The sequence below is a fragment of the Tupaia chinensis genome, unplaced genomic scaffold (genome assembly GCF_000334495.1).
Source record: "Tupaia chinensis unplaced genomic scaffold, TupChi_1.0 Scaffold149560_1, whole genome shotgun sequence".
Lineage (NCBI taxonomy): Eukaryota > Metazoa > Chordata > Mammalia > Scandentia > Tupaiidae > Tupaia > Tupaia belangeri.
This window is the reverse complement of record NW_006209405.1, coordinates 1,980,063-1,991,690: the sequence shown is the minus strand read 5'-3', so window position 1 is coordinate 1,991,690 and position 11,628 is coordinate 1,980,063. Positions and strand designations below refer to the sequence as shown.

Genomic DNA, 11,628 nt, shown 5'->3' with positions numbered 1-11,628 from the left:
GGGGGATGGTCACGCCGCAATCCCTTCTCCTCCATTCTCCTCTCGGGATCTTGGGCACGCACGCACACGCGCCCGGCGTGAGTTTTAAGCCACCGGGTCCGGGACACGAACCACGGTCGACTACGTGGGAATCCAGCGACATAGCCATTACGCTAACTGCTGGTTCCCGAGATACTCTGATTTTTAAAAAAGGTTTACAAAAACCAGTTAATCATTTAGGGAAAAAATAGTGTATCACTACCTGACCCCTACATAAAGCTTGCAGATTGGTCAGATTTAAAAATAACAAATGGAGGCTGGCCTCACAGAACAGTGGTTAAAGGAGCTAGATCCCATATGGCTGACTGCATTTTGAATCATATGCCCCAGGTGCATATGTGTGCATGCCCAAAAATTACAACAGGCTAGAAAAACAGAAGATAAGGGATTGTGGCATGACCACACCCATTGTGAGGGCAAGGGAGTACTTTCTCCTCTATCTCTGGTGAACAAACATGCTTACTAGCAATATGAAAAAATAAAAATAAAAACAGAGCCAGCTCTATGGCCTGGGGGTTAAGGCAGCTGGATCCCACATGTCTGACACCACAGTGTGAGTCCGGGATCTGGCATTTTGAGCAACACACCAGGTGCATTATGTATGCATGCCCAAAATCTTGAGAGGGAGAAAGAGAGAAGGGATTGCAGTGTGACTATTCCCCATAGTAGGGTGCTTTCTTCTCTCACCCTCTCTAGGTCTCTCTATGGTGAGCACATGTGCCTTCCAGCAAAAATAAATACATATATACATATAAATATATACATATATACATACAAATAAAATTTTAGAAATAAAAAATTAAATTGTGGAAGAAAAAAGATAAAAAAAAAAAAAGAATGTTAACGCTACCAAAACTTAAGGTAGTATAAAGCATGAACTCTGAATCAAGTTCCCTGAGTTCAAATCTTATCTCTACAGCTTACAAGCTCTGTGCTATTGGGCAATTCCCTATGCTTCCATATCCTTATCTGTACAGTGGGAACAATAATGCTACCCCAGAATTATAGGGGGATAAAACTATATTAGGGCCAAACAGAACTATAAAAGCAAAAGTCAAATAACATAGATAAGACCAGGAAGATAGGTAGCCTAGAAAAAAGGAAGCAGGTATTGCACAATTTCAACATGGACATAAATAAGACGTGATATATATCAGTTAACTCCCAGGAGCTCCAGATCTTCAGAGTCTATTCCTTCTTACCACTTCCTCACCCTCCTCTTGGGATCCTTGGTATCAATTTTGCAAGGAGGCCCCAAATCTTCTGCCATGCTACTCAGGACAAATTGATACAATTAACAGGCTTTTAAAAATGGTAATAGTGGGACCAGCAGTTAGCGTAATGGCTATGTGGCTTTACTAACACGGCAACGATCACGGTTCGAGTCCCGGACCCAGTGGCTTAAACTCATGCCAGGTGCAAGTGCGTTTTTGCCCAAGATCCCAAGTGGAGAATGGAGGAGAAGGGATTGTGGCGTGGCCAACCCCCCTGGGGGGTGATTTCTTGCTTTCTGTCTCTCTCTGTCTTTCTGGCGAGCGCATGCATCCGATAGCAAAAACTTCTTCAAAAAAAAAAATGGTAGTAGCATTACACAATGAGGTAACTGTAATGAAGGTTTTTATCAATGCACAATAAAATTAATTACAAAGGATTATTTTCTGAGTTTTGAGACTGCATTACTTTTTGAACATTTAATCATGCAAACAAACAAATATCAACAGTTAATCCTCCTTAAAATGAAGAAAATATCCTATGCCAAAATGTCATACATACCTTGCAACCTTGACCATCTTTGGATTGTACTGCCTGACCAAGGAAAGCAAGGTTTGCATTGTTTTTCCAGTGTCAATTATATCCTTTAAAAACAAAGAATAGACATTTAAATGGTAAATGAAACCAGCCAAAGCTTTAAACTCAGTCACTATGTTAACACAAAATACGAAAACTCCCATATGTAACTGAAATACTCCCAAATTTTTTCATGCCGTAATTCTCACCAAAATTCACACACTGAGATATTTTAGAATCTGTAAGTCACCTGGTCTTCAAGCAAGTAACAGAAATGCCAGTCCCAAGGACTGGATTTTTGTATCCAAGAAATCAATGACTTGTTTGAGATAATGAATATGCTAATTACCCTGTTTTGATCTTTACACACTATATTCCCATGCTAAAAAATACACTGTACCCCATAAACATATACAATTTTTTGTGTCAATTAAAAATAATCTCAAAATAAGCCTAGTCATGATGGTGCAGGTGGTAGGGCACTAATGAACTGGAACCATGTGGGAAGGCCTGGGGTTCAGATCCTGGATTGACCTGAACACATCACGTGTACCCTCGGTCCTAGCTGAATGAAGGCTGTGGAGGGGATCACAGTGTGACAAGATACTGTTGGGGGTCTCTCTCTCTCTCTCATAAGAGAGATAAAATTTCTTTTTTTAGATTTTTATTTTTTTGGCCATAGGGCATATGTGCTCATTGGAGGTAGACACAGAGAGAGGAAGAGTGAGAAATCACCCCCCAGGGGTGATGGCCATGCCACAGTCCCTTCTCTGCTCAAGATTTGCCACACACACACATTTTTCAAGCCACTAGGTCTGGACTTGAACTGCAGAGTCAGCCATGTGCGATCCAGCACTTTAACCACCACGCTATCTGCTGGGCCCAATAAAATAAACTTCTGTGTGTGTGTGTGTGTGTGTGTATGTCAATGACAGCAAACTTATATGTATATATACATATGCATGTTATTAGCTATGATCCTGTCCTTTGCTATAAAAGGTACAGTACTTTAGATTCTTTTTCCCAAAAAAATTCAAGATAGGCATTCTCTCCCCCCCAATTCTCCAATTCAGGTAGTTAATAGTCCAAACTTTAAGAACTATTAGTTTATACCACCTTAATAAATATATAAAGTAATAAGGTTTTACTATATAAAATGACTTTATGGGTCAGCTGGGGGTGGGTAGTTTAAGGCAGCTGGATCCCACATGATGGACACTTGGGCATGTGTACCCAAAAATCCTGAGAGGAGAATGGAGAAGCAACTGTAGCATGGCCAGCCCACCTTGGGGTGCTTTCTTACTATCTCTCTCTCTGGTTAGTACACGCACTTTAGCAAAAAAAATTTCTTTTAGTCTTTAAGGATAGTTGTTATACCTCTGTGAATAAAGGGGAAGTGAAGAAATACGGGATTGACTATATTATGACATTTAGTCTCTTTTTTAAAAAATGAAAACTCAGGGAAATATGGCAAAATGTTAATGTTCTGTGGCAGGCACACAGATGTTGAATAATTTTTTTTAGTTGAAAATATTTCATAATTAAAATTAAAAGCAGGGGCTGGTAGGTGGTGTGGCAGTTAGAGGCACTGGATTCCCACATGGCCAGCTATGGTTTGAGTCCCGGACCTGGTGGCTTACTTTTTCACTCCCCCACTTCCCCCACCCCCATCTCTCCTTGGTCAAGTTCAAAAATAATGATAATGATAAAATTAAAGAAAATAATTCTTAAAAAAATTAAAAGCAAGTGATCTAAATAGTTTGAGAAGGAAAGGGGTATCAAGAAGGTAGAGGTGATTTTTGAGTTGATCCTTACAAATAATTAAATACAGGGTGAGAGGGGAGAGGTAAGAATATTTCAAATATAAGAAAGAAAGAGCAAACAGTGGAAACAACCTAAATGTCCATCAACCAATAAATGGATTAAAAAATAATATATGCATACAATGGAGTATTATTTGGCAAAGAAAACGAATGTGTACTGGTACATTTCACAACATGAAAAGCAGTTATGCTCACATTATGGAGTATAATATCATGAATGAACTCTGAAAACATGAAAGAAGCCAGAAACCAAAAAGCAACATACTGAATGACTCCATTTATACAAAACATTCAGAACAGGTAAAGAGACCACAAGTAGATTATGTTTGCTAGGGGGAGAAGAAATGGAGAGTGATGGCTAAAGGATCAAGTTTCTTCGTGGGGCTATGAGAATGTTCTAAATTTGAATGTGGTAATGATTGCACAATGCTGTGAATATATGAAAAAAAAAACTATCCATGTTAAATGAGTGAATGTATGATATGTGAATTATATCTCAATAAAACTGTTATCTTAAAAAAGAAACAAGGAGGGGGGCTGGCAGGTGGTGTGGTGGTTAAGGGTGCTGGACTCCCACATGGCCAACCATGGTTCAAGTCCCGGACCTGGTCGCTTGGTTTCTCACTTTCTCTCTCTCTCTCTCTGTTCCCCTCTGGTCAAATTAAAAATAAATAAAGTTAAATAAAATAATTCTTAAAAAAAAAAAAAAGAAAAAAAGAAACAAGGAGGGACCAGCAAGTGGCAAAATGGTTATGTTGTTGGACTCCCACATAGTTGATCATGGTTCAAATCCCAGATGTGGTGGCTTAAAACTCACGCCGGGCATGCGTGCGTGTGTGCCCAAGATCTCAAGAGGAGAATGGAGAAGAAGAGACTGCAGTGTGGCCACATCCCCCCAGGGGTGATTTCTTGCTTTCTGTCTGTCTCTCTGGTGAATGCATGCACCCTATAGCAAAAATCTCTTAAAAAAAAAAAAAAGAAACAAGGAAAAAGGATTGGAGACAGAAAAATGAAGTGCAGGTCTGAGAAATAGTGAAAAGTATAAAAAAGAAAGTTGCTGTAGAAAGAGGTTAGTAGATGTTCAGGACATACTAAAAAACTCTAAAGTAGTTTAAAGACCAAAGAATGGGAAAATAGGATCTGAGTAGGAGGTATAACCATAAGCTATGCTTTAGAAGTCTGCAGAATTCAGTAAAACAGAGAGATTTGAAGAGACCACAGATAAAAACAGACATACATATAGGCTGTCAGTGAAAAAAAAAGTATTAAAGAGAGATAAAAAGCTGAGGAGGTAGGAAAATTCATTTTACAAGCCGCTATGATGTACAGTGATTGGATGTATAATTTTTTTGAGAAGTTTTTGCTATAGGGCACGTGCGCTTGCCAGAAAGACAGAGACAGAGAAAGAAGTTGCTGTAGAAAGAGGTTAGTAGTAGAGAATATATGAAAATAAAGAAAATTATGACATTTAGGGAAAAATTGGTGAGGATGTGGAAACATAAGATCGTATACAAGATGGCCAGGGAAAGCCTTATGAATAAATCAAAGGTTCTTAACCCTTATCATACACTTAAATCACCTGGAGACTTGTTAAAATACACCTTGTTGGGTCTCATCACAGAGACATTGATACAACAGGTTCCTGGATGATGTTTTCGGTCTAGGGATCACACCTTGAAAACTGCTGAGCTAAAGGAAGTAAGGATGTGATTCTCCATTCCACTTACTAGAAGGTAACCTTGGCGAACTGCATAACTGGTCCGTGTTTGTTTCCTTAGCGCTTAGAATAGTGCTTGGCTCAGGCAGGCGTATTCACGCCAAAGTGTAAGAAGCACTGCTCTGAGGTCAGTGGTTCTGTCCTCTGGCATCAGCACACCCTGGTATATCCCAATAGGTTGCAAGGTGTGTTGCAAGAAGCGTATTCCTACTGACACAGGCCTGCTTGAGGTTTAGTGGGACTGCAGTCAATTCGAAATTAGGAAAGACCTCTGATGAGAACAATCTGATCAAGTGCTGGGTCATAAGGAGGGTCTATTTGAGGAGTGGTCAGATGAGAAACTAGGAATCGGTATTTATTTGAAGAAAAACAGAAACCAGGATAAAGCAATTAACTTTGATAGCAGTGAGGAATTATTTGCATGTGTTTGTATATTGTATCTATAAATACTGAGAACATGTTGAGCTTTTTGAGACAGTCTGGTGGTCCTTGCTGACTGTCTCCCTGTGACCTGGCTGCAGAAATAAAATCCCTTCTTCTCAAAAAACAAACAAAAGAATAGTTCCTGGTGAAGTGAGCACTGAATAAACTTAGCTATTATCACATACAAAATACTTTGGGAAATAACAACAATGGAAAACAGCATAAAAATTGTAACATATTCTTCTGTATGTACCAAATATTATTTAAGACAAAATTTAAACAAGACATTTATGAAATTATATATGATAATATATACTATATATAAGTAATATGGTTATAAAATGTTTTGGAATAAAACTTTTCAAACTAGAGAGAAAGAGAGTGTACCAAAATTTTTCCCGTTGTTGATAAAAATAAATGACTAAATATTCTTTATGAATAATACAGTCTCCTTTAGAATATAAGCCTGCTATTAAAATTGATGAAGAGGAATTTTTTTCCCTGGGCTTACCTTTAAGATGGTACACACTAACTTAAAAAAGCATAAACACTATATTAAAAATAAATGTAGAACTTACTTCGACAATCAAGACATTCTAAAAAGAAAAGAGAAATGAAAATCAGTACAATGAATCACACAGTACTTCCAATTATCCAAATTCTAGTTTTTACATATTTTACTATATCACACATTGCTTTTTTAAGTTTTGCTATATTGTGCATGCATACGCTCACCAGAGAGACAGAGAGAGAGAGGGAATGGCCACCCTGCAATCCCTTCTACTCTATTCTCCTCTTGGGATTTTGGACATGCATGTACACACGCCTGGTGTGTTTTTCAAGTTGCCAATCCAGGACTCAAACTGTGAAGTTGGCCACGTAGGATTCAGCTGCCTTAACCACCATGCGGCTGGCCCTCAAACACCATTTTTAAAAAGTAGGCCATCTGTTGGGATTTGCAATTCTTTAATACTGAAATTTTCCCTGCAGTGGAATGTTTAAAAATAAAATTTGACAGATATGCACAAAAAAAGCTTCCATTACTTAATGTGAGGTCTAATCTTAGGGAAGACTTGAAATTTCTCTGAGTCTCAGTTTCTCATGTATAAAATGAAAAACACGAACTAGTTAACCTTTTATGTGTCTTCTAATATTTTATATTTGTACAACTCCAGAATTATGTATTTAACTTATCATATGGAATCTAATTCAAAACCCATTTTCTCATTAGACTAAAACTGATCTGCATTTTCTGGATGTGTTTGTATTTTTTTCACAGCACTGAAGAAAGATATCAATGCTCCCTTCGACCATATACCCTTGCCCCTCTTTCTATATTTCAGAATTTTATAGTAGAAAGAGTCCATAACAGAAAACATGGGCCCAGTAGCAGTGGCAGAGTATAACATAATGCTCCATGACTCTTGGACCCACATGGGAAGGTAGTTCTGGTTCATGACCTAGGATCTCCCTTGTGTATACTAGGTTTACATGTGTGACCATAATCTAGGCTGGCTGAGGCTAAGGTATATCATGGCATGAGGACCCTGTTGGGGATGCCTCTCTCTCTTTCTCTTTCCCACTCTCATGTGAAAGAAACTTTGAAAAAATATTTTGAAGAGAAAATACCATATAACAATTACTTCCCAGAGAAGAGAAGAGTCCTCTCTGTTCTTATGCTAGTTATAGGAATGAGGCAACATTTCACATCATGCCCATGAAGAGATTTGTGATGTATTGTTTATCTCTAGCTCCCATTATTCTGTCATACCACAATAGTAACAAGATTGTAATGTTCTATATAGTCTTGTAAGACAGTGGTTATTAAGTCAAGGCACACGAGAGCCACTGAGTTACAAAAAAAATCTGTGTAATTTTTTTTACCTCACCTTGTTTATTCTATATTTTTATATGTATTTTACAACTTATACAATATTACTACTGTACCTCATATATAGCTTATAAATACTTATATAATAAATACTCAAAAACTTTTTAATTGATTGGGCATGTAAATTAAAGCTTGGAAAATCACTGCTCTAGGTGTTCTAAGTATAGGGCTGGCCTATACTTTAATTTCCTATACTTAAAGCAGTGGTTAAGGGAACTGGATTGGATCCCCCATGGCTGACAACAATTCTGGTCCCAGTAGCTTGGAAAGCACACTGGGTATGCGTATCTGTATTCCCAGAAACCTGATGGGAGGGAAGAGAGGAAGAGGAGGGACTGCAGTGTGGTCATGTCCCATTGAGGCTGCTTCCTGTCTCTCCCCCTGTCTGACAAGTACACACATGAGCCCTCTGGCAATACAGGAAAAAAAAAGTAAACCTGTAACCAAGTAAAGCTTCAACCTTTCCGAATTTCAAAGAAGTTTATCATTGGAAGTAAGATCTCTCACAAGACTAGATATGCCCAAATACAGAATGAAGTAAGGTCAGCCTGTAACTTTTGGCAAGCAATTCTCACTACTCTCACTGTGACCCACCCCAGTGAAGCAGCTACTATAAACAACTGCAACCTTTTTTTTTTTTAATTTAATTTTTTTTTTTTTGGAGAGGTTTTCGCTATAGGGCGCATGCGCTCGCCAGACGGACAGAGAGAGACAGAGAGAGAGACAGAAAGCGAGAAATCACCCCCCCGGGGGATGGTCACGCCGCAATCCCTTCTCCTCCATTCTCCTCTCGGGATCTTGGGCATGCACGCACACGCGCCCAGCGTGAGTTTTAAGCCACCGGGTCTGGGACGCGAACTGTGGTCGCCTACGTGGGAGTCCAGCGACATAGCCATTACACTAACTGCTGGTTCCCACCACTGCAACCTTTTGGTAGCCTATTTCACAGGCAGGAAAAAAATTTTGTTCACAGTGGAGTTCAAAATAGGGGAAAAAAATAAAATAGGTACAAAACAAAACAATCACATAAATCCAGAAGCACACAGAAAATGCGTTATGTAATTACAAGTTCTCAATTTTTATGAGGCCTCAGCAAATCCTAATGAATAAATAAAAAATATGAGGCTCAGACATCAAATGCCTTCCTCAAAGTCACAAAGATAGCCAACTGGTAGAGTAGGAATTGAACAGAGGTATCTATTCTAGGTCCAAAGTCCATATTCTCAAGCACTGAGGGAAAAAGGTTATATATCTATATCTAGATATAGATAAATATCTAGATATATCTCTAGATATATCTGCATACATATAAATGTCCCCAAAAGATAAAATGAAAGTTTAACCTCATAATCTCACCATCAAAAAAATAACTTCATTTAATTTTTACTTCTTGACTTTTCCATAATAAATATGCATTACTGGGAACCAGCAGTTAGTGTAGTGGCTATGTCGCTGGACTCCCACGTAGTCGACCGCGGTTTGCGTCCCGGACCCGGTGGCTTAAAACTCACGCCGGGCATGTGTACCCAAAATCCCAGGAGGAATGGAGGAGAAGGGATTGCGGCGTGACCATCCCCCCTGGGGGGAGATTTCTCACTTTCTGTCTCTATGTCTCTCTCTGTCTGTCTGGTGAGCGCACATGCCCTATAGCAAAAAACCTCTCCAAAAAAAATGCATTATTGTGAAAAGAAAGTTATTTTAGAAACAGAGACTTTTTTTTTTTAATTTGGTATAAGGTGTGTAATGCTTGCCAATGAGAAACAAAGAGAGAAGGAAAGTGGGAAAGCATCCCCAGAGGATGGCCACACTGCAATCCCTTCTCCATTCTCCTCTCAGGATTTTGGGCATGCATGCACAAGCATGTGGCATGTTTTTCATGCTGCTGGGTCCAGGACTCAAACCACAAATTCAGCCATGTGGGATCCATCTGCCTTAACCACTATGTCACTGGCTGGCCTGAAACAGAGACCTATTTCAGATCGCAGAGCTACAATGGTGAGACAGAACTATTAGATGGGAAAGGCAAGATCAGACTAAATCACAAAAAGACTTGAAGGTTAGGACCATTCCAGCCTTAAAAACTGATTATAGGAGTAATGGCTTCTAAATGTAGACAAAGCATGCTGAAAGGGTTTTTTTTTCTGGCAGTGGTAATACAGTCCTTCAATCTTGTTGAGCTTTAATTTCCTGATCTATAAAGTGGGAGGTAACATCTCCCTCACAGGATTGTTGTAAAACTTCTATGAGAGTAATGTCTCAATATTTGACAATGTATGTAAGTAAAATATAACTGGCAACTTAAAATAACATTCCATCATTTATCATTGGTTATGCAAAAATCTTTCCAATGTATAATAATAATACTCAAATATCTTTCTATCTCTATTATTTTCAATTAAACATGCTCCTGAACAACTAGTGGGTCAAGAAAAAATCAACAGGTAAATTTAAAAATAAGTATCTTGAGACAAATGACAGTGAAAGCACAACATCCTGAAATCAATTGTCTATACTGGAAGAATTCTGATGTACTAAGAAGGTTCCTTGAGAGTTCTTAAAATTGTAGTATGTTTAAATTTAATGGGCATATTTACTGGAAACTATTGTAAGACTTCTAAATGCATTGTATCACTTAACCCTCTTAACTTTATAAGGTTGATGCCATTATCACACCCACCCAGCTTACCTATGTATATGTCTATATTTAAAAAGAAGGATCTTTTTTTCAATCTATATATGTAACTATCTACATATATCTAAATCTATACACGTATATAAATAGACAGGGTTTTATTTTTTCCAGGTTTTGCCTTAGGGCAAGTGCACACGCCAGAGAAAGAGAGAAAGACAGGAGGGAAAGTGAGAAATAACCCCCTAGGGACCAGCAATTAGTGTAATGGTTATGTCGCTGGACTCCCACGTAGTCGACCGCGGTTCAAGTCCCGGACCTGGTGGCTTAAACTCACGCCGGGCACATGTGCGTGCGTGCCCAAGATCCTGAGAGGAGAAGGGATTGCGGAGTGGCCATCCCCCCAGGGGGGTGATTTCTCGCTTTCTGTCTCTCTGTCTCTCTCTGTCTGTCTAGCGAGCGCATGCGCCCTATAGCAAAAACCTCTCCAAAAAAAGAAAAAAACAAATAAGTCCTGTCTAGTTGCACTATGTTAACTGCCTTAGTGATTGATTGAAAACAGTATTACTAGTTGACTCTTGGTATAAAGTGCTCTTTTTTTCCCTTTCAAGATATTTACCTTTCCAGTTAAAGTTGAGAGATCATCGCCACCAATTACTTTTATGTCCCCTGTCGACTGGTCATTCTAGAATAAAAAAATAAGAAGACTGTATGTATATCCATCCTTAAGTACACACACACACACACATACAATTTTTCAAATTATCACATGGGAACTAAAAGATTTAAAAAGTTAGCTATCTAATGTCCATAGTATTATGATATTCTAAATGACATGAAATACAAAAATTATGCTTCCAGGAATGAATGACTAGATAACTTTAGAGATTAGTAAAAATTAAAACATTCTAATATGGAATTACTGATTTAATGCTTTTAAGGGCCCTAAGAACAAAGGACATCCATGTTTAAGTGAGCAGGATTATAGCAGCCACCATCTTCAGTCACAGTCACTGCTGAACTGCAAGGGAAGTTATTTGCATGACAGGTATCTGGTTCTGGTCCTAGGTCAAGATAGTTGTAGAAGCTGGTCTATATCACAACCAGCTCCAAGGTAATTCTCTCAAAAGTCTAGTCTAGGCCCAGACTATCTTCAGCACTGTTTGGGAAAGAAGGTCTGATCAGTAGTCCTTTAAAGCATGCCTCTTAGATTCCCACTTATCTGCTATATCACAGAATCCAGTAGAAACCAAGAAAGGAGCTTCAAAGAGCGATGCTCAGCACTCACTGTAGTTGGTAGTGATAAAGACCATAATTT

At 38.7% G+C, this 11,628-nt stretch overlaps 1 protein-coding gene across 1 annotated transcript in view; it reads right to left on the bottom strand.

The window, feature by feature from the left end:
- HPRT1 (hypoxanthine phosphoribosyltransferase 1) overlaps positions 1 to 11,628 on the bottom strand; it is a 35,324-nt gene that overhangs the window by 6,365 nt on the left and 17,331 nt on the right. The window contains exons 4-6 of the mRNA XM_027769449.1: positions 10,930 to 10,995; positions 6,369 to 6,386; positions 1,813 to 1,895 (exon numbers count right to left, since the gene is read on the bottom strand). Of these exons, the coding sequence (XP_027625250.1) occupies positions 1,813 to 1,895; positions 6,369 to 6,386; positions 10,930 to 10,995 (167 nt within the window). The remainder of the gene's footprint in view (positions 1 to 1,812; positions 1,896 to 6,368; positions 6,387 to 10,929; positions 10,996 to 11,628) is intronic.